General features: G+C 39.1%; 1 protein-coding gene and 1 non-coding gene across 4 annotated transcripts in view; one reads left to right on the top strand and one right to left on the bottom strand.

The window, feature by feature from the left end:
* Positions 1 to 23,630, bottom strand: part of ALDH1L2 (aldehyde dehydrogenase 1 family member L2) — a 56,005-nt gene that overhangs the window by 18,487 nt on the left and 13,888 nt on the right. For all 3 annotated transcript variants that reach the window (XM_019918480.3, XM_033866177.2, XM_073788245.1), the window contains 13 exons: positions 23,272 to 23,506; positions 21,387 to 21,552; positions 19,583 to 19,684; positions 19,282 to 19,371; positions 16,889 to 17,023; positions 15,414 to 15,539; positions 14,762 to 14,853; positions 12,714 to 12,861; positions 8,428 to 8,547; positions 7,717 to 7,844; positions 6,066 to 6,216; positions 3,801 to 3,871; positions 3,619 to 3,724 (listed from right to left, as the gene is read on the bottom strand). In XM_019918480.3, coding sequence (XP_019774039.2) covers positions 3,619 to 3,724; positions 3,801 to 3,871; positions 6,066 to 6,216; positions 7,717 to 7,844; positions 8,428 to 8,547; positions 12,714 to 12,861; positions 14,762 to 14,853; positions 15,414 to 15,539; positions 16,889 to 17,023; positions 19,282 to 19,371; positions 19,583 to 19,684; positions 21,387 to 21,552; positions 23,272 to 23,506 — 1,670 coding nt within the window. The remainder of the gene's footprint in view (positions 1 to 3,618; positions 3,725 to 3,800; positions 3,872 to 6,065; positions 6,217 to 7,716; positions 7,845 to 8,427; positions 8,548 to 12,713; positions 12,862 to 14,761; positions 14,854 to 15,413; positions 15,540 to 16,888; positions 17,024 to 19,281; positions 19,372 to 19,582; positions 19,685 to 21,386; positions 21,553 to 23,271; positions 23,507 to 23,630) is intronic.
* On the top strand, positions 9,938 to 10,010 carry TRNAG-GCC (transfer RNA glycine (anticodon GCC)). The gene has a single exon. It is a non-coding gene; the product is annotated as a tRNA-Gly (tRNA).

Below are 23,630 nucleotides of genomic sequence, written 5' to 3'. Positions count from 1 at the left end.
ATAGTTGTGGATCTCATTTTAAAGATCTATTACAGCAATGCATATCTCAGAAGCAAAATGGAAGTCATATTTTTACACTCTTAAAAAGCAATGCTGATCAAGTCTTAAATTAGTACTCGGTTACCTTGGTCTCAAAAAATGGAATGGGCAAAAATTGAGCTGTGAATAGAAAATAGTAGAGCTATTTTATTTTGTATATTTTAACGGAAGAAGATGTGAAATAAATCAAACATAACTAACATTTATTATGTGGCTGGATAATGGTACTCTCACTCCGTCTGAATGAAGGTCAGATGGTCACTGGTCACAGAGGTACGTGTGGTATCCTAGGAAAGAATAGGAGCTCACAAGGCCAAGGGAAAAACAGTGGTTTCCTCACTTGCTCCTGTGCTTTCAGAATATTGCCGTGTGTTGACGTTTACAGGCCAGGTTGCATGGGTTCATAGACTATGTTGTTGTTTTAACTAATGCAAACTTCATAAATGATCAAGTGACTTAAAAAGAATCTACATAGAAACTGCATAATAAATAATACTAATATATTACTAATAATAAATAATACTAATATATTACTAAATAATACTAATAATACTAAACAAATACAAGTAAACAACAAGAAAAAAGCAGGGTTAACATTTTTCCTCCTTCTAGTAACAGGTCCATGACAATAACATTGTGAGGTTTAAAAAAAATGGCAATCTAGTTAGACTTGACAAGAAATTTCAAATGCCCAAATATTTGAAATTGTCAAGAAGATATTTCAAATAGTGGATTTATACCTACTATAGTTAAAGACAATCCTAGACCAAAGTGTATATTATTATGCCTTAGTATGAAGTCATCATGATTAGAAAGACTTTTTAAAAAACTATCCTAAATTAGTGATAAGATTTTTAAAGAATAGAAAGATTTTATGCCATTAATAAATAAAATAAAACAAATTGTTTCATCTTTATCTCATCCCTTTCCATTTTATTGATTTTCTTCCATTTGGCTAACCAACAGGAATATAGGTTTATATTATGGCAGGATTATAGGCTTAAATGATATATGCAAAAGCATTTAGCAGTGTTCTGGGCACGAGTAGGTCATTATTAAATATTAAATTAAAAAAGGTGTTAGAGCCTGACAGACCTGGACCAGTTCAGACCATGGGACTCTGTACTTCTTACTGGTCAAGGGGGGAAAGCCAACTGATTCAGCCCTCCTGCCATTTCCACAGGGCCTTAATACTATCAATGGTTTCATATCATAATAAAAAGATACCTCCCACATAACAATGGCAACTTTGGGTCTTTCATTCTCAGGATTAAAATGATAATCAATCATTAAACTATCAGTTTTAAATTGCAGATAGAGTTAGACTAATTTCCACAGGAACAGAAATTTTATGTCTTTGTCACTGATAATATGCCTGGCAAACAGTGGGCACTCAATACATGTTTGTAAATTTTGAACATTCTATGTAATCGCTAGGGTTTTCCAATGCTTAGCACTCTCTCTGGATGCCATATAGTGGTTCTCAACCCTGACTGTACCTTAGAAACTAATGTGAAGATTTTAAGTAATACCGATGCCTGGCCTCTGACCCAGACCAATTAAATTAGAATCTCTGCCAATGGGGCCCAGATATCAGTATTTTAAAAAGAGAACTCCAGATGATTCTAATGTGCAGCCAGGATTGAGCACCACTGGACTAGGTTATCTACCTTCTCTCTTCACTTTACTAGCTTCTTGCTGTTTAATGAGTGTTGCTGCTTGGGAGAAACAGCACTTATACAGAATGCTGGTGAACTGTTCCATCCCCATGGAAGGATGAGCCAGCAGCTATCACACAAACACATGTATCTTTTAACTAAGGGATTCTGCTATTAGGAACGTACCACCCTATAAAGGTAGTTGCACCTGTGCATGATGCCATATTTAAAAGGTTATTAACTGCAACATAGTTTATAACAGCAAAAAGATGGGAAAATCTCAATATCTATTAATTAGGTATTGGTTAAATAAAATATTGTTTATCTACACACCGGAAACTGTTTTAAAAAAAGAAGTTTTGGGGACTTCCCTGGTGGTCCAGTGGGTAAGACTCCGAGCTCCCAATGCAGGGGGCCCGGGTTCGATCTGTATTTGGGGAACTAGACCCTGCATGCATGCCGCAACTAAGAGTCTGCATGCTGCAAATAAAAGATCCCGCATGCTGCAACTAAGACCCGGCACGGCATAAATAAATAAATACATACATACATACATATTTTAAAATTTTTTAAAATTAAAGAAAAAGTGCTTAACACAGCATATGGCACATACTAAGTGCTCAATAAATTTTTTTTAAAGTTATTTTTCCCCCTTTGGTAGTATGTATAGAATGCTACTATTTTATTTTATTTTAATTTTGTATTGTATTATGGTTAGAACACTTAACATGACATCTACCCTCTTAAATTGTTAAGTGTACAATACAGTATAGTTAGCTACAGGCAAAATGATGTGTAGCAGATTTCTAGAACTTACTCATCTTGCATAATTGAAACTTTATGCCTGTTGATTAGCAATTTCCCATTTCCCCTTCTCCTCCTGTGTGTTTTTTAATTGGTTAAAAAATATATTTTTTAAATTATTTATTCATTTAATTTAAAAAATATGTTTGTATACACAGAGAATATTTCTGTAATACCTAAGAAACTAATAAATAACAATAACATTGGTGGCCTCTGGGAGGTAAATTGGTGGGCTGGGGGAATAAGATGGAGACTTTTCACTATCTACCTCTTGGTATCTTTTGAATTAAAACAATTTTTGAATGTATACCTGTTTTTTTTACTGAAATTGTTTTTAATGAGGAAAACAAGATGGCTGTGGTCACATGACTATGTAGTTATGACAAACAAAATTGTATTTTTTTTAAATCCTAAAAGAAGAAATAAAAGAATAGTTAATAAGTAACAAACTGTAAACTCTTCTTGAATAGAGACCAAGTTTTCTCCACAACTTGGGTACCTCAGAATGTCTACAATGTGCACTGTCCGGAGTAAATGCTCAGCCAGGTGTTAAGTTGGCTACCATATTTTTTTCTTGAAAAGCTACTGTAGCATTAAAAAGATGTTTTTGAGAACTCTTATCATCTGAATTATTTTTTAAATTATTTCCTCATTTTCCACATGTATATATTTCCACACAGCGGCCACAATTATATACATTCTTTTGCATGCTTGTCCCTCATCTTGCATAACTTTACAATATTTTTGATAATGAAAATTTGAATGCCTGCAAAAAACTTTTTCTTTTGATATGTCGTAGCTACTCTAAATCACTACTAGGCATGTGGCATTTTGCAAGAATTGAATTGGTTTGTAGAAGTTTAATGGATTTCACTGACATACACTATGCCTGCTGCCACTGTCATGGAAGTTCTAAATTTTGGAATCCTCATAGGATACACTGGGTAGCTATTAAAAATGAATATTTACTAATATGAAAAGATGCCCATGATATATGAAATGACGTTGTGATTTTTGATCCCATTTTTGCTTAAAGACATAATATTTGTAAATGTACGTCTCGGTTTTAAGTAAACGGGAGAGGAGGAGATGCTGTACCTTGCCCCGCGCGCCTTACCTGCGCCGGCTTGAGCACTAAAGTGTTGCCTGCTGCCAAGCACGCGGCGCTCTTCCACGCCAGCATCATCAGCGGGTAGTTCCAGGGGATGATAATAGCACAGACACTGCCGGGGAAGAAAGAGACATCCTCAGTCCTCTCGAACTAACACAAGTCACTCAGAAGCGCTCTCCTTGTCTTACCCAAGTGGCTCCTTCCTGGTGAAGGTCAGATTGCGATTTGGACGGGCCTGGTTGATGGGAATTGTAGTACCCTAAAGAATGAAAAAGGTTGATACTATTTTACTAATTTCAGTGGGTAAACTTAACGAATCCATTTTCCGTCTGCCTCTCTTGCTTTTTCTTGGCTGATATTAAAAAAGCAGTGTTCAATTGATGAGAAATACATCTACACCTACAAAGGAACTGCTATGTCTTTCTCAAAAGAACTGAGACACAGGAGAAAAAAACACATAATTCTAATTTAATCGCCTCCATTCCCAATTTCTTGGCATGGCAGAGAATGTTAACTGCCTGAGCAATATCCATTCTCCCCTCCGTTCTTAGTAACAGAAACTCTATATTAATAATGGGAATGGCAACGCGCCCAGATAAACTACTACGTTCCCCAGTTTCCACAGCAGATAGGGATGGCCAATGGAAGACGTAAGCACAAAGCACTGAAAGGGGAACACTCTTTAAAGTAGGCTGACTCAGCTTGGACAAGTGCTCTTTTACTCTCCCCCTCACTCTCACTCTTTCCTTCTTCCTTCTCAGAATGTTGCTAAAAAGGCTGGCACTGCAGTGGTTATCATGAGACCAAGAGGCAGCCATGAGGGTGGAGATCATATGGTATAAGGACGCCCTGGCAAAGAAAGAGCAGGAATCTTTATCTCACACACTGGACTTGAGTGCCTGCTTTGGACTCTTGAAAGTGAGATAAAAACAAACTTCTTAGTTGGGTTTTCTATTATATGCAGCCAAATTTGATCCCAACCGATTCATGACAGTAGTCTTTTAACTGAAGCTATACATCTGTTTTGCCACATAAAATATTATTGCTGTTACTAATACAAGTAAGTGTACAGTCTCTTATCTGAAACCCTTGGGGCCAGGTGTGTTTTGCGATTCAGAATTTTTTGACTTTAGAAACATAATATAATGTATGTACCTTATACAATGTTATTATATCTATAACCTCCAATAAGGTCTGGGGAAGCCCCCCATAATCAAGCATATTAATATTTATTCAGTGAAATATATGAATATTCACTCTAAGTGATATGAATAGAGATTATAGACTCATCTTGGTTCAGGTCAGGTTTTGGCGCCAAAGGAGTCTGAACCAATCAAACAAATCGATTTTCAGGTTTCACAGCCATTTGGATTTCATAATTGAGGATGAAGGATGGACTTGAACTGCTCTTACTAAATACTTATATATGTATGATTTTGTGGCTGAACAATAATAAAAACGACATTTATGTGCAAGACCTACTATGGTGCAGACTTTAATCCTGTAGTATATAAACACGTGTTTCTAAGCCTCATAACTTGCAAGGTATGGATTATTGTGACCATTTTACAGATGAGGAAAGTAAGGCACAGAGAGGTAAATAACTTTAACAACAATAGCTGGTAAGTGTCAAAGCTGAGGCTTGGAACCAGTTCTCTCTGACTCTATATTAATGGTGTTGGCGGCAATGTGCCCAGATAAAATATTATGTTTCCCAGTCTCCTCAGCAGAGACAGCCAGTGGGAGATGTAAGCACAAGGGACAGGAGGATCGGAATGCTTTTTAAAGTCCTTTACCTTTCTCCCTCTTCCCCACTTCCTCCTTGCTGCTGGGAATGTGGCTGTGATGGCTCGTGCTTCAATGGTTACCATGAGTCTACGAGTGGCATGCATTCTTTTGTTTGCTGCAAGCCCTATTTCCCTTCTGTATCCCAATACCAAAGCCACGTATAGTTGCCATTTATCATCACACATGTAATATTTATTTTCTTGTAGAAAAAAGGAAGTGGAAATTTTTATTGAACTCATGTCTTTAAAACCTTGTTCTTATAACCAGTCTGCATAGCCCATCTATGTTAGCTCTCTGACCTCTATAGGTATTTGAGTTTTCAATTCCTCCATGATACCAGGCTTCTCTCTATATGCCAACAAGACTGTTAGATGCTCTCAAGAGCATTAGATTTTAGGTTCAGAAAATCTTGAGTTCAAATCCTAGCTCTATGGTTTACTTACTATGTGACCATAGGTAAGTCATTCATTGTCCTCAAGCCTCCATTTCCTCACCTGTAATAAGAGTTAATAGCTATCCACCTCCCTCAGATGATTGTTATAAGGATAAGATGAGAAAATCTACATAAGGGGTGGCTCTGACAAAGTGTCTTTACAGACTAATAAACATTCGTCCCTTTTCCTCTTGGAATGACCTACATGGAGACAAACAACATTTGCACTTACTTGAATTTTGTCACACCAGCCAGCAAAATACCTGAATGTTTGCACAGACATTCCAATGTGAGTCTTCAGAGCCAAGGTGTAGACAGCCCCTGAATCGAGGGCTTCAATGGTCGCCAGCTCTTCTTGGTTCTCTTCCAGTAGGTCTGCTAGTCTGTATGCATAAAGAAATTCATTCAACAAATATTGAGTCTCTACTGCATTTAATGCAACATCCTAAGGGCTGAGAACTCAGAGGTGAACACAAATGAACCAGGTCTCTGTCCTCATGGAGAACATGGTCTAGTAGGGAAGACAGACATTCAACAAAAAATTTCATTAATGATTTGTTTTAAGAGTTATAATGAAGAAGCAGAGGGTGTTGGAAGTCTGTATCGTTTGCATCATAGATGTATAAGCAGTAACATAGTGATTGAGTCACAGTAATCCAAGGAGATCAATGACAGAAAACAGTGGGAATGTGGATAGTTCATGAATATACTGGGAGATGTTAGGGGGCAAACCACACTCCTAGAGAACCCAGGAACACTTGAGGATTTCTGGTTGGGACAGAAATATTTCCAACACTAGATGAAAAGGACAAAGACAGAAAAACATGGAATGAATGATAAACACTGCAACAGGTTTCTGTTTGGTGTCTAGTTTCTTTGGGAAGATAAGTACAGGACTGTCTAATGACTATGAAATAGTCCAAGTTCATCTTTTGTGTTCACCTCTTCCATTTGTTTTCCTTCCTTCCTTTAGCGATTCTGAGATGTTCCTTTTGGACCATTCCAAAGTCAGGCTTGAAATCCTCCTCCCTAATGTTTCTTTCAGATCCTGTTCCAAGAAATCTTTGGACAAAGTCAGCTATTTGGCTTTTAGTAAGTAGGAAACTGAATTTATGATCGAATCTGATTACTCTTGGCATACTCAGCTACCGATTTATAATACCCTTTCCAGGCCTTAGTGTTTTTCCTCCTTGCTTCTATTCCCTACACATGAAGTAGACTTAAAATGTCCCTTTGGAAACAGCAGGGTGCTGGATATTCTCCATGTGCTCTCGTCTCCACCCTGCTCTGTGATCCCTGGAGGATGACCTTTATAGACTACATCACTGGCTCCCGTGCTCTCTCACTGGGCATAGCTAATGAGGGGCCAGTGGGAGGCACCCCCAAGAGACTGGCGAACTGGAGGATAAAATGGTCTGGGATTTGAATCCTCTGGTTGCCTCAGCGATGGGAGGTAGACCAGCAGATGCTGCGTCCCTCTACCCAAACCCGCTCTAGTGTGGTCTTCTCCTACAGCTATAGATCTTACCTGATTCTAGTAACAGCTCCTTCCTCTGTCCCTTCAGGCCTTGGAGTAAGAGCACCTTCCCCCTGTTCTACCCCTGCCTGGGTGCTTCATTATCCTTTGACGGATTCCCTTGACTTTGCTCACATCTTTACAAATACATAGTCCTTTACTAAACTTCTCCTGGTACAGGGACGCTGACTGAAACAAGCAACAGTACAAAAATCAGGAACTCATATATATGGGATTTTATAGGATGCAAGGAACAAAAGACGTGCTATATAACAGGTGCATGCTAGAATGTTTTGAAGAAAATTTTAAAATCTTGGCAATCTAGTCAGTAGCCAAAGGCCACAGGCTGTGTCCTTAAAAATCGTACCTGTACATCAATATTCCTCTTTCTCGTGCATTCATTCTTCCCCATTCACCATTTTCAAAAGCATCTTTGGCTGCTGCCACTGCTTTATCAACATCCACCAAAGAGGCATAGGATACTTTGCATATCGTCTATTTCAAGGTAGGAAAAAATAGGTTCTAGGTTATCTATATATGGAGATATGCAATTATGTTTCTTGGGATTCATTATTATACTATAAAATTCAAAGAATTTTTATGATGGAAAATCAATACTTCCAGTAATACAGTAAAGAAAAAGAAACAATTTTAACATGAAAGTTATGAGCCTAAAATTTAGTACTTCGCATGTCACACTACACTATGAGAAGACACATTTAGGAAACTGTATTTCTTCTCTCGCCTTGGGGAAGCGGAATTTCTCACCACGAGCTTGCAAAGTCTGAGATTTTTTTTCACACATATAGCTTTATGTGGAATTGTGCTTCTGATGTGTATAGGTATAGTGATCCATCTAAATTCATCATAAATATTCATTCTTTAAAGTTGGTTACTGTAGTTAACAGCAGCCAGTACCAGAAATGAATAGTTGAAAGAAAGGCATGAAGTACATTTATATTAAGTGCTCAGGGTCAGAGTAATAGAATAAGTAACTTTTTAAGACTGTTTTATAACAGTGTATAGATGAAAAAAATCCATGATCGGTGGTCACTACACACGCTAAGAAATTACTCACAGATCCATCTGTTGGGTTGATGGTGTCATAAGTCTTTCCATCATCGGCATCTGTGAACCGTCCATTTATGAAGCACTGATGTGGCATTTTTACTGTCATTTCATTGACCTCCTTTGAAACCTAAGAGAGAGAATTATATTAATAGATTCAATGGATTTCTGGGCGTATGCATTTGATACCAAATAGCAATAAAGAAGCTTATTCACTAATGCAGAGGGAGGCGTTAAGTCAATGGGATTCTAGTGCTGACTGTCCAGAAGAGACAAGCATGTGTAATATTTAGGCCTCATGATGCTTAGATTGGCCATTGAGACAGGAGGTCAGCTTCTGGGATCACCGAAGTACTCTAGGGGGAGCTTTATAAAGATCTGTTTTCTTCCTCAGAGATGAAATATGACTCAGAAGACCTCAAGATAATGGAAACACCACCATCTAGTGGCAACATCTGTGGAGTGCACCAACTACTGTCATTCGAAGTTTTGAAATTGCCTGTCAATAGGTTTCCTTTTACACTGGTGCCATTTTAAGTTTTCTTTCCAGTGTTCTTCCCCATTTTCACTTTCCCTCTCTTACATATGTGTTGCTTAAATTGTACTCTCTACTATTAGCTGTACTCTCTACTTAAATTGTACTCTCTACTCTCTACAAGTTGCTTAAATTGTACTCTCTACTATTAGATTAGTCCATTAACCTCTATAAATCTCAGTGTTTTCAACAATAAAATGGGGATAATATACCTGCTTCATACAGTTATGAAGAGACATAATTAAAATTATATATGTGAAAGAGCATTATTGGCATAAGATCACACATCAATGAGGCATTAAAAAGGAAATTTAATGATTTCAGAAATTATTTTACATAGAGAAATTGATGATGCCTAGAGAAGAAACAAAAAATAGCAAGAGGGTAGCTTGCTGCTCATCACCAGTAAGTAGAGAAATACAAATAAAAACTACAATCAGGTACCACCTCACACGGGTCAGAATGGCCATCATTAAACAGTCTACAAATAACAAATGCTGGAGAGGATGTGGAGAAAAGGGAACCCTCCTCCACTGTTGGTGGGAATTATATTGGTGCAGCCACTATGGAAAACGGTATGGAGGTTCCTTAAAAAACTAAAAATAGAGTTGCCATATGATCCAGCAATCCCACTCCTGGGCACATATCCAGACAAAGCTCTAAATTTGAGAAGATACATGCACCCCAATGTTCATAGCAGCACTATTTACATAGCCAAGATATGGAAACAACCTAAATGTCCATCAACAGATGAATGGATAAAGAAGATGTGGCACATATATATACATACACATACAAACAATGGAATACTACTCAGCCATAAAAAAGCAATGTGCAATAACTGAAATTTTACAAGTCACTGGAGAGGTTCAACATAGATTCAAGCAGGCAGAAGAAAGAATTAGCAAGCCAGACAATGGGCCAATAGAGATATCCGGTCTGAAAATAGGAAGGAAAAAGAATTTTAAAAATGAATAGAGGGACTTCCCTGGTGGTCCAGTGGGTAAGATGCTGCACTGCCAATGGAGGGGGCCCGGGTTCAATCCCTGGCTGGGGAGCTAGATCCCACATGCATGCTGCAACTAAGAGTTCGCATGCCACAACTAAAGATCCCACGTGCCGCAACGAAGACCCGGCGCAGCCAAAATAAATTTTAAAAATAAATAAATATTTTTAAACAATGAATAGAGCCTTAGAAGCCTGCAGGACACCATCAAATGTACCAACACATGCATAATGAGAGTCCCAGGAACGAGTGGAGAAGAGGAGAGGGGCAGAAAGAATATTTGAAGAAATAATGGCTGAAAATGTCCCAAATTTGATGAAAAACATTAGTCTGCACGTCCGAGAAGCTCAATAAACTCCAAGTAGAAAAATCTCAGAGATCCATCTTAAACACATCATATAAAAATGGTCAAGAGCCAAAGACAAAGAGGGAATCTTGAAAGCCGCAAGGGAGGAGCAACTCATCACATAAAAGGGATCCTCAGTAAAATTAACAGATGACTTATCCTCAGAAACCACGGAGGCCAGAAAGCAATAGGATGATATATTCATAGTGCTGAAAGAAAGAGACTGTCAACCAAAAATTCCACATACAGCAAAAACACCCTCCAAGAACAAAGGAGAAATTAAGTCATTCCCAAATGAATGAAACTAGCACATTGCTAGCACATGAACATTGCTTGCACACTGCCTTTCAAAAAGTACTAAAAAGTGTCCTTCTGGCAGAAATGGAAGGACACTACACAGTAATTTAAATCTACATGAAGAAATAAAGAACACTGACAAAGGTAAATATAAGTCAGTATAAATGTATTTTTGTTTTTAAACCGTTTTCTTCTTCTATCTGATTTGAAAGACAACTGCATAAAGCAATAATTATAAAACTATGTTGGTGGGTTTATAATGTATAAAGATGTATTTGTGTGACAGTAATAGCACAAATAAGGGGGCAGGGAGCAGAGCTATACTGTAGCAAATTTTTTCTACACTATTGGTATTGAGTTGGTATTAATCTGAGCTAGAATGTTTTAAGAAAAACGTCTCTTGAAATCCTCAAGGCAACCATTAAGGAAATAAAAATATATAGCAAAAGAGATTAAACTGGCATACTAGACAATATCCATTTAACAAAAAAGAGAGCAGTAAAGGAGTAGAGGAGCAAAAAAGGCATAAAACAAGACATATAGAAGCCCAAGTGGCAAAAGAACAAACAGATTAATTGGACTTAATCAAATTTTAAAACTTTTGTGTGTTAAAGGACACTATCAAAAAAGTGAAAAGAAAACCCACAGAAAGGGACAAAATATTTACAAATAATAAATCTGATTAGGGTCTAGTATCCAAAATATACTAAGGTCTCCTACAACTCAAAAATTAAAAAGACAAATATCCCAGTTAAAAAAGAAGCAAAGGATTTGAGGGAATTCCCTGGTGGTCCAGTGGTTAGGACTGGGTGTCCTCACTTCCAGCAGCCTGGGTTCCATCCCTGGTCAGGGAACTAAGATCTTACAAGCTGCTTGGTGAGGCCAAAAAAACCAAACCAAACCAAAACAAAAGAAACAATGACAAAAAAACCCCCCAAAACAGGTGAAATATTTGAATAGGTATTTCTCCAAAGAAGACATACAAGTGGCCAATAAGCACATGAAAAGATGTTTATCATTAGTCATTAGGGAAATGTAAGTCAAAACCAGAACAAGATGACACTTCACACCTGCTAGAACAGCTGAAAGAGAAAAGACAGACAATAGCATATGTTGGTGAGGACATGAAGAAATTAGAAGCTTCCTACATTGCTACTGGCATTGTAAAATGGTGTAGTGACTTTGGAAAGCAGATGGGCAGTTCCTCAAAAAGTTAAACATAGAGTTACTATATGACTCATCAATTCCACTTCTAGATATTTACCCAAGAGCACTGAGAACATATGTTCACACAAAAACTTATACATGAATTTTCATAACAGCATTATTTATAATAGCCCCAAAGTAGAAACAGTCCAAATGTACATCAACTGAGGAAAGGATAAACAAAATGTAGTTTATCCACACAATGGACTATTACTTGGCTAGGAAAAAGGAATGAAGTGATAATCTACTCTACAATATGGATGAACCTTGAACACGTTATGCTAAGTGAAAGAAGCCAGCTGCAAAAGGCCACTTATTACCTAATTCCATTTATATGAAATGTCTAGAATAGGCAAATCCATAGAAACAGAAAGTAAATTAGAGAGGAGAGCAGAGAATGACTGCCAAGGGATACAGGGTTTCTTTTTAGGAGGTGATAAAAATGTTCCATAACCAGATAGTGGTCATGGTTGTACAACTCGGTGAAATACTAAAAAACAATGAATTATACATTTTATTTTATTTTATTTATTTATTTATTTTGCGGTACGCGGGCCTCTTACTGTTGTGGCGTCTCCTGTTGCGGAGCACAGGCTCCGGATGCGCAGGCTCAGCGGCCATGGCTCACGCGCCCAGCCGCTCCGCGGCACGTGGGATCCTCCCGGACCAGGGCACGAACCCGCGTCCCCTGCATTGGCAGGCGGACACTCAACCACTGTGCCACCAGTGAAGCCTGAATTATACATTTTAAAAGGGTGAAATGTATGGTACCTGAATTATAATCTCAATAAAACTGTCATTTTAAAAAGGTTGTAAATGTAAAAACAAATGGATGAAAGGTACAGCATTCTTTTACAGTACGAAGGTCTTAACGATTTAGGTTTTCAACACCATGGACAGGCTTACATAATCCACCACTAGCTCCGCTTCTTGATCTTCTCCTCTCAGTTTCCTCACGACTTTTTGGATGAAGTCTTCAAACTTGGTGGCCATATAAACATCCTCATTCTGTAACTGAAGTCCTCCACATTTCTGTCTTATCTCTTCAACCAGCCTGAAAGGAAGAACCAGCTCATGTTACTGACATTTTTAAAAGAGTTTAGAGGGACTGTGATTACATTTAACGTGCTTTGAAGTAGGACATATGTCACATGCCTATTTATATCCTATGAGATCTTCTATGATAATAATCAGAGAAATTGATAAGATTGGGAGAAAAAAAATTTTAAAGCGGTCTTGAAGGACAGTGGCAATTATTAAACTTTTTATTTATGTTTTAAAAATTTTATTTGTTTTTGGCTGTATCGCATAGCATGTGGGATCTTAGTTCTCCGACCAGGGATCGATCCTGCAACCCCTGCATTGGAAGTGCGGAGTCTTAACCACTGGACTGCCAGGGAAGTCCCAGCAATTTTTTTTATACATGACTAGAAATACAAGAAATCAAGGCAAAGACATTTTAATTACTTGCAAGCAAGATGATAAAGGGCACATAAAATCAGTTTCTTTCCTTTCAAAATACTCAAGGAATAAGAAATAAGGAAATTTTCTGAACTATGACGATTATAAGAAACCAAAGTCATACCGTAGAATATTTTCTCTAGATCCTGTGAAACAATGAAACAAACATTTGTTTGTATTACATGGCTAAGATAGGTACTAAATAGAACCATCGGGAAGGTTAATATAATTTGTAAAGTCCTTTTCAACCCTTTGATTTTTCACTGTTAATTTTTCAAATCATAGTTCTAATTTGACATTTCTTGAGTAGCAAAGGTGTACCAGACAGAGGTGTACTAGAAAGCTCACCACAGGGGTTGCTCAGCCATTTATTCCCTAAGAGAGATGAGGTGCCTTGGTAGTGCAAGCTAATAATATCAGATGATTATGGTAAGTCAGACACTCAAACAGGAAATGGGTAACTCCTGCAGCAGTATCTTGTTAGCAAAAAACTAGTGTTAAAAGTACAATGTTGAAATCTTTAGTTGAGCAAATGAGAAGGTTCTGGGAACTCATGAACCAGAGCTGAGAAATCTGTAACTTGAGGAACCAAAACTTTTAACTTCTGGTAATGATATTTGCTCTTGAGAGGATTGTTTTTGATGATTGGAATAAAAAAGATCCACGAATGAAGGGACTTTGTCTTGTTCATGAGTGTATCCCCAGTGCAAAAAACTGTTCCTGATGTCATAAATGTTCAATAAATTTTGTTAAATACATGAATGAATAAATAAATAAATAGACAGAATGTTCATCAAGAACACTTGCTTTGCCGACATGAAGGATTGTCAAGAGGAGTTTACCTTGTTTATTTAGTAAATGGCCTCAAAGAAAAAGCACCTCTGCAAGACTCGCCACTGTTAGGATCCTGGTCTGCTCTTCATGCCACAGAGGGTGGCTTTCTAGTCCTCTAGCCCTTTCTACTTGTTTGAAACCTCTGTAGAGAAATTCTGACTGTAGAGTGATTACCCTTACTCTTGCAAGAAGTCTGGCAATCCTCATTCTAGATATATCATACCAGGTAACTTAGGGAGATAGGAGAAAAAGATTAGGGGTAAGCATAATCAGTGTAAGGTATCCTTTTAGGTGAGACTATATAGAGAAATCCCTTTTAACATTCTCACTCAGAACTTCCCAATTCTAACTGGAGGAGAATCAACTAAGAAATATGAAGACAGATTTTTAAATGAAACAAATAATTAGAAGGGTTGTTTTCTAGGTGTATAGTAAATATGAAAATAACTCCTGGTTAGCAACGAAGAGAAGGGAACAAATACATGTATTTGACCATGGAAACAAACAAACCAAAAAAGATGAAGAAAAGAGAAATACAGTAGATGGGTACAATAGAGTGATAACAACCAGTACAAAGGATTTCGATTTGATTTTCAAAGTCAAGGTCAAAGTCAAAATCCCTGGTGGAGGGGTATGAGTCAGTAAGGTGGTGGTTTTACCTGACAACATCCATTGAGCTTGCTCCAGATTTAAAGAAGTCTGTTGAATCTTCAATAATAGGGACGTTGCTTAAAATTCCAGCCCAGATGACCTGCACAAGGGAAACTTTTATGAGGGAGCTGCCATGTAGAACACTGTGGCAGAGACTAGTTAGCTTCTCACCAAACCTACTTCTTTTCCTGGATTGATTACAATTCTCAGCATCTCTTCAAGTTAGAGGTGGCCGTGTGACTGGCTTCTAGCCGGTGAATATGAATATAAGTGACCTGTACTCCCAGACTTGTCCCATGAAAAACCTCCTTGACACAGTGCTCTGTGTTCTTGTGCTCTTCTTGGCTGTCTGGGATGGAGATGACCCCCAGCAGGACCTTGAAGATAGCCCAGCCTGGGTTCCTGCTTGACTCCACCCCTAACCTTCATGTTCCAGCTTCACCCCTAACCCCCAGGCCAACCTCGAACTGCCTTGGATTATTTATGTGAGTGACAAATAAATGTGCGTATAAATTTTGGCACTGATTTCCTTTTGCAGCTAATACGAAAAAGAGGAAATAAAAGTTCCATCCCAACTACTTTGAGGATTAATGGTACCAGTGAACAAAAATGGTTTCGTTTTCCAAGATAAGAGTAACATTAAGAAATTCCCGTGTTCACCTTGATGGTCTCCGCCACCTTCACCTCTTCGGCTGTAAGTTCCACCACTGATGTCTCACCCGCTGAAAAGTACTGAGAGGCAGGAATCATTTTTCCATCTTCAAACTGCAGATTTCTCACCATCAGCTATAAAATAACAAAACAAGCAGAAGAATTGAGGATTAGGACAATTCAAAAGTGAGACTGGTGGGAGGAGTCTTATATGGGTATAAGAAGCGGCTTATTTGACAAATATAAAAATATGGATTAGGGCTTCCCTGGTGGCGCAGTGGTTGAGAGTCCGCCTGCCGATGCAGGGGACGCAGGTTCGTGCCCCAGTCTGGGAAGATCCCACATGCCGCGGAGCGGCTGGGTCCGTGAGCCATGGCTGCTGAGCCTGGGCGTCCAGAGCCTGTGCTCCACAATGGGAGAAGCCACAGCAGTGAGAGGCCCGCGTACCGAAAAAAAAAAAAAAAGGATTAAAAGCACTCACCGTCATGTGTAAAAGGACTGAAATGGTATTTCAGCCATGGCAGCAGAAAGGAGGAAGTTACGTCTACGGGTAGGTATATCTCAAAATGGATGATAAGCCCTCCCAAAATTGACATTCGGATATAGGTATTGGGTCTAAAGTCCACTGTAACCACCACTGCTACTAGTACAAGCACTACTGCTGCCATCTTTGGAACACTTACCCTGCAGCATGCACTGTGCTAAGTACGTATATGCTGAAGTATCTTATTCAATCCCATAAATCCTGATGGAGGCAGGTGTCCTTATTATCCCCATTTTACTGATGAGGAAATGGAGGCTCAATGAAATTAAGTACTTTGCCCAGTGCCACACAGCGAGTAACAGAACTGGGGTTACAGTCCAGGACTAGATGGACTCTGCAGCCTACAATCTTAGTGACTGATCTATCCTGTAAGCCATCAGAAAGTGTCTGTGAGCTGCAAATGCCCCCTTGCTTTCTTTACTGGGCAGCTGCCCAAGAACCCAGAGAGGCCCAGAGTCCACGCTCCCAAGCACAGGCAGAGTGGGTGGGCGTCTGCCTGGTGAGGCAGAGGGGGGAGCCTCTGAAGAGGGCCACACCATCTGATCCTCCCAGACTCTGCCAGTGGGAAGGCAGACAGACAAGATCACTCTCTGCTTTACAGATGCGGAAACTGAGCCTCCGAGGGGAGAGGCATCCTGCCCAAGACCAGTAAGTGGCAGAGCAGGGATTCACGACCTGTTTCCTGAATAAACTCCAAGATCTTTCTACTGTATCACAAACCAGGCTGTGTGGGTCCTCGGGGCCCGTCCTGAGAAGCCTTCTTCTCATCAAGGTACCTAGAGCCAGCTCATCCCCAGAGAGAAATGGAGCACAGACACCTTGAGCTCCCACATCCCACTGCAAAGCCAGACTACCCTGTGAAAGCTAGTCCCTCAATAGCTTGGGTTTATCAAAGGAAACCAAAAAAGTTATTTTAGAGGTAACCATGTTGAACACTCACTGCTTTTCCATCGTTACCAAAAAGAACAAGGCCGCTTTTGGTAACAAGACCGGGCTTCCTGGCACCTTTAATTTCCAGTGGTTCTCCAGGAGGGATGGAGCTATTCAGTAATGATGAGCCGTAGAACGTGACCACCTAATAAAGATATCAAACCCAGGTTGTGAAAGGGGGAAGTGGAGGCTGGTTATAAGGGTGGATGCGAGCAGCAGTCCTGGTAAAAAAGCTGAAGTTGCAATTCTCATCTATGACAAAATTTGGGACCCCCCCCAATGATATCAAGCATCTATGGAAATGACACAAAGCAAGAGACAGTCTGTGAATGTGTGACTGAAGAGTTTTAAAAAATGCCGCACATCCAGGTGACACGAGTATACATTTACCATTTATGCACATTGACACAAAGGTGAATGAGATAAAAGCTCTCACAGACTTTGCAGCCTGAAGGTAGGGTTTGTGGGGAAGTGGAGGTGTTGGTGGGGTATCAGGGAGGGCAGATGCAGAGTAGTAAACAAACTATTATATTGCAGTGGGATGTACGATGGGAGGTACAGGTGCTTTGTGTGTCGGTTTATGGAAACAGGACTGGATCCAGACTGTAACTAAGAGAACTGGATACTAATTGATTTGTGGTTATAATTATTATTATAATTCTATGGCCATTAGCTATCATTTATTGAGCACTATAATATTTAATAGTTATTGAATACTCATTCTGTGCCAGGGACTAAATACTTCGATGAATTAACGTGTATTAACTCATTTCATCTTCACAACAACCCCAAACCTATAAAGGAGGCACTATTATTAGTCTCATTCTACAATGAAGAAACCAAGGCACCCATTGGTTAAATAACCTGCACCCGATGGTTAAATAACCTGCCAAAGGTTACACGGCAAATAGTTGCAAAGCCAGAATTTTAATGGAAACATTCTGGCTTCAGATCCCACACTTTTTTGTGTGAGTATATCTGCTTTGAAAAACTGGGTATTATCAGTTGTGGTAAAATATGTTCATATGCTATAATGATGTCACTCTAGTCTAAGATATACACCCAGTACTAACCATGTGATCAAGGGTACATGTGTAAGGATGTCCATGGTAGCATTCTTTATTTTTTTATTGAAGTATAGTTGATGTATAATATAAAGTTACAGGTGTACAATATAGTGACTCACAATTTTTAAAGGTTATACTCCATTTATACTTATAAAATATTGGCTATTTTCCCTGCGTTGTACAATATATCCTTGTAGCTTAATTTATAAATAATAGTTTGTACCTCTTAGTCCCCTACTCCTATCTTGCCCCCCAGCCCTTTCCCTCTCCCCACTGGTAACCACTAGTTTGTTCTCTGTATCTGTGAGTCTGCTTCTTTTATATTACATTCACTAGTTTGTTGTACTTTTTAGATTCCATATATAAGTGATATCATACAGTATTTGTCTTTCTCTGCCTGACTTATTTCACTTACCATAATGCCCTCCAATCCCACCCTTTAAGCATTGCACTAAACCTCTTCCCTTGGTCCTTCGTTGATCCCACATATTTTTACTGACACCTAATATGCACTAAGAACCCTGTGTAAGTGCTGAGAGTATCAAGACAATAACATGATGCTCTTGCCCCTGAGGGGTTCACAGTCTACGGGGTTAAGAGGGATAGATACATAAAGAGATGCTTATAGTATATAATATGCTGTGTCAGAGCTAGGCAGGGCGTTACGGGAACAGAGAGAAGGGATGCCCAATCCCGCCAGGCTGGGCGTGTGAGGTCAGGAGACTTCCTACAAGAGGTAAAACCTGAGAAGCTGAGTTGAGTGGAGATCCCACAGGGATTAGAAGGCCTTTCCCGCCTCCGCCCCCCACCCCTGCTGCATCCCTCCCCATGCCTCTTACACCTGATCCTCACACCTGGAGCTACAGCTTCACTGAACTCTACTGTGAGTCCCGGTCCAGGTAATACGCTCTCCTACCTCTGGGTCTTTAGCTCTTTGACTCATTCTCTACCTGTTGACCTCTTCTCGAAGTGCAAGCAAAACAGTCAGCTTTTCTAGAAAGCCTTTCCTAAGACACCTGAGTCTGGGCCTCAGTTACATCATTTGTCTTACTTCATTGTGCGTGTTTATTCACTTCTCTGCCTTCTCCATATAACTGCAGTCTCCCTGAGAGCAGAGGCTGTGCCTAGTGTCTGCTTCACACCAAATGCTCAATACATGGGGAGTAAAGAGGGAGGTGGTCACGTGTACCTAGAGCTCTTTTAGCTGGTCACGTGTACCTAGAACACAGACTCTCCTCACAACCAAAGGAAGAACCAGAGGAATACTAGACTTATGTGTAATACCTCTTACAAAGGTTATATGCAAAAAAAAAAAAAAAAGGTTTCTAGAACATACCTGTCCATTTATCTCTGTCCAAGCTCCAGGGACTTTATCATGACCTCGGATCCAGTTATGTAAAGCTTCAGCAGACTGATCCCAAGAGATCTAGAAATGCACAAAGCACAGGTTGAACTTCTAATGCTGCAAGTCTCAAAGGCAATAGAAACATTTCTCTCCATCAGTGGCGGGCATGAGTAGGGATGGGGTAGCAGCCTCCCTTGGAGATCTACCTTTTGGTAGGAAATGGTAAACTGAGAACTGCTTAAAGGTGGACAACAATAAACTCTGAGATGTGTTACTGAGTTGATATAAATACCTCAGCATTTTCCTTTTTCTGGATACCTTCATATGTTGCAGCTTCTTCTGACTGGGGCATACGAGCAGCTTTTCCATCGGCTATGAGCTGGACAGCTTCCACCTAAAGCCAAAAATATTAACTGTGTTAGAGCCCAGTGGTCAACAATGACATGGCCTGTTTAACTGAAGTTTCTGTTGAACAGAATTACTACATATAAATCTGTCCAGAGAGTCAGACTTTGATAAAAATAACTACCATTTCTTTGGATCCATAATTATGCCAGGCAGTGTGGTGGCTACTTTATGTAAAATATCCCTTGCAGCATCATACCAGTCCTACAACATGGGTATTATTAGTCCTGTGTTACAGAGGAGGAAACTGAGGCCTGCAAAAAGCCTCAAGCTACTAGCTCGAGGAAAAGCAACTAGCTCAAGATCACAGAGATAGCTCGTAGGTGGTAGAAGCAGGATCTGCATCCAGGTCTATCTACTGCCAATATCCATCCTGTACTTTTTAAAATGACTCCTTTATTTAAGCAAATTTCAATCTCCCCTTGGTGTTTCAATGGAAATTTCAGGAATATAATTGTAAAATAAGTCATTGTGGGTTATTTCTGCTCATCATGATGATTCTAGAAAGTCATATTTAAGGAATTCAACTGGCTTTCTAGCTTAGGACACCTGGAATTAAAAAACAATTAAAACTGTCCATGAGTTTGATTGCCTTTGGGATGTGTCCTACATCCCCTTCCATGCCATATTTATGTTTACCTTGAGTTGAGAGCCTCTCTCCTTCACTGGGAGACCTATGTGAGCTCAAGTTCTCAGTTTTCTCTCTAAGTACTCACAGCTGAGTACTCCAACCTCCACAAGAGCACGTGGTGGGAGCCACCTGGGAACAGGGCCAAGTTTACAGCTCATTCATTCCACCTATTTCTGGCTATTATAATATCACCAGGTACAGGATCCAGGCTTGCTCGAATGCTACTGAACACACAAAATACTATTTTGATTATAATGATCATTTTGAGCACCTGTGTGTGCCAGATGCTTTACACAAACGTCATTTAATTTTCACAACAACCCTGTAAGTCAGGCAGTATTATCCACATTTTATAGATGAGGAAACCAAGGCTAAAGAGGCTAAGTGACCTGCCTATTATACAGCAAATAAGTGGTAAAACGAGAACTACTCTCTTAATCGTTAAATGATACAAAGCACTGCTTTCCTCTCTCCTAAATCAATGGCTGCTTCTTTATATCATCTTACTGTCCATCTCTGTGTTGTACTTCTACCATATCAAACTATAGAAGACATTAAATGACATGGAAATTATCTTTCAATGTTTTTACAGGTTAATGTATTTTTTCTTTGTGGTGCACATGTTTTGAGCCTTTAATCCAGAGCATATCTGAAAAAATAAAGCAGTGTTAAATTTCACCCTTTTACATAGACTGATTTTAAATGTTTTTGAAGAAAGCCCAAATTACATATCAAAATTTCTTAAGATTCTGCCGCTTCTTTACAATTAGTCATTATAAACACGGCTGGAGATTTAAATATTTGGTAAAATGAATGAAGGAGTTTGATTACTACTTTATCCACTTGATCACTGTTCTCAGAAGAACAAGTCAGATTCATAGACTAAGAAATTCTAAAGTGCAGATTTCCACCCTCAAAATACCATCCTACTGGCAAATATAAAATCTAATTTTATTTTGGGGCTTTTTATTTTTAGTACAAATTCACAGGAGCAAATTCTCAATAAAAGAAAAACTTTAAAGCGTTACTAAATTCTCCTTGATAGCATAAATATACTGACCATGGCCTTGATTCCTTCAGGAAAAAGAAATCGATTATAAAGTGCATCCACTGTATCATTGGGTTCGACATCACATGACCTCTGGAGGAGGATTGGTCCTGTGTCTAAACCATCATCAGCCCAGAAAACAGAAAACCCAGCTTTCTTATCTCCCATGATTAGAGTCCTGGGAAAAGAAGAGTTTCAACATAAAATGTTGGTTAACTGTATCATAAGGTGATAAATTAGTGACATTAAAGTACAAGGTGTTTACAATGGAAAATAGACAGTGAATGAAACTATTGTGAAAATTACAGCAGAGCTGGGAGATGTAAACACTCAAAAAAAGCAGAACTTAATGGTACTGCTACTTTTTACAACCTCATCTCTGTAGTCTTTCTTGTTAACACATACTAATGACTTATAGTCTATTCAAAAAGCCATTAGAGACCATCAGTACTACCCCCCACTGATTCCCAGGTGTCGGCTTTCTACGGCAGCATCGAGTAATTTTGCCCACCCATGTCCAGTTCCTACATCGTACCTGACCCCGTATTAGGCAGAATAAGATAATGGAAGATAAAACAGAAGATGATCAGTGCAATGTGAAAAGGAGAACTGATTATTAATTTAGGTTGTGTAATTCAGGTACAAGCGTCACTTAGAGCTAGAATTAGTTCTAGATTAGCTATAAATTGTAGTAAAAGATGGTTGATTAATTCAACTATTTGTATTTTGTATTCTGTAAGTTTAGCCTAAGAGGAAATGCTGGCCCTACAGACCTTATAATACATACAATAAGCCAGATATATGGAAATACATACATAAGAGAATATCAGAAAGCACGCTAATATCGACAGAGTATGAACTGGTAGGTCAGCCATGCTCTCCATCTAATCATTTTTACCTCTCTGAGCTACTAATCAAGCAAGACCTAAATCAATCAACCAACCAGTCAATCAACCACTCTTTTCAGAAATATTGAGGAATTAATTGGCATTGTGTTATCTAAGAGCCTTGAAAATATTCATGTATTTTGACCCAATGATTCTGCCTGTGCAAGCAATGTGAACTGAGAAAAAAATACATGTTTAAGTACAAAGATATCCACTATAGTACTATTTACAAGAGCAAAAAAGAAATCAATTCATGTAATTGGCCTTAAAATACAATGAAATGCTTTTTTTTACCACATTTAAACTAAGTATAGATTTTCTGCCTATCTGATAACTTGACACTAAGAGACAGCTGGGAGATGTGCAGGTAAAGAAGAAAAGGTAGAGAAGGTGGGAAAGGCCCACCTTGACCCACAGTATAGTACACCTATAGGCCTGGGCACCTACAGTATACCAGGCAGCATTCTTGATACTGGGACATACGGCAGTAAAAATGTTAGACCAGAGTCCTATTTCCCCTCAAGAGGCTTAAAGTAGAATGGGGGAAGTCACACCATGAGAAAGATAATTTCAGGTAATTCAATATTTCCTGAAATGTACTTGAGATATTCTATGCAAAAAGATGTTCTACGGCCAAATAAGTGTGGGAGCACTTTATACTCAGATTCCCTCTTGGAGATTATGATGCCCACATTGAAGCACATATTAAAATTTCTGAGTCCTGAGATAAAGAAATCCAGCATAAACCAAACTTGTCTAACCACAGGACCTTTGCCTGCTCAATACCTAGTTACATCTGATAGAGCCAATACTCCATAGATTATTCTTGGGAAACACTGTTCTGGCTTATGCAGTACCTCTAGATCTCAGGGGAGTTTGTGCAACAGTAGCAGCCAATCGGGACCTCACAATTGTTCAAGCATACCTAGTTGCTTGATCACCTAGGTAAAACACAGAAAGATTACAAGCAATGGGAATGGGCCCATCTTGGTTATTTAAAAAAATCTCACCAGTTGATAGCAGAGGCTCCTCTGTGTCTGGGAAGGATAGATGGGTGATAAATGATGGAACCGTGCTTAGGGCTGTCAATTACATCCATGGGGATGAACTGCGTGCAGAAGGGAAGCACGTTTAGCTCAGCACCCACAGATCTGTAGGCCTCCACCACCTCCTTTATGGTCTTGCCCTTGACTCTCCATCTAGGGAACTTGAACACAGGGGTCCCATTTTTCTCTGCAGCCAAAGCTGAGCATGAAAGAGAAGATTATTTTCATCAAAAAAGTTTTAGTCATAATTTTGTATTACTATGGATCCACACATTGTAATTTCATGAAACATTTACAAATAAAACATGGTAAAGAACAATTTA

This window comes from Tursiops truncatus, chromosome 11 (genome assembly GCF_011762595.2).
Source record: "Tursiops truncatus isolate mTurTru1 chromosome 11, mTurTru1.mat.Y, whole genome shotgun sequence".
In the NCBI taxonomy this organism is placed as follows: domain Eukaryota; kingdom Metazoa; phylum Chordata; class Mammalia; order Artiodactyla; family Delphinidae; genus Tursiops; species Tursiops truncatus.
Note: the sequence above shows the minus strand (reverse complement) of the source record. Positions and strands in the feature narration are given on the sequence as shown.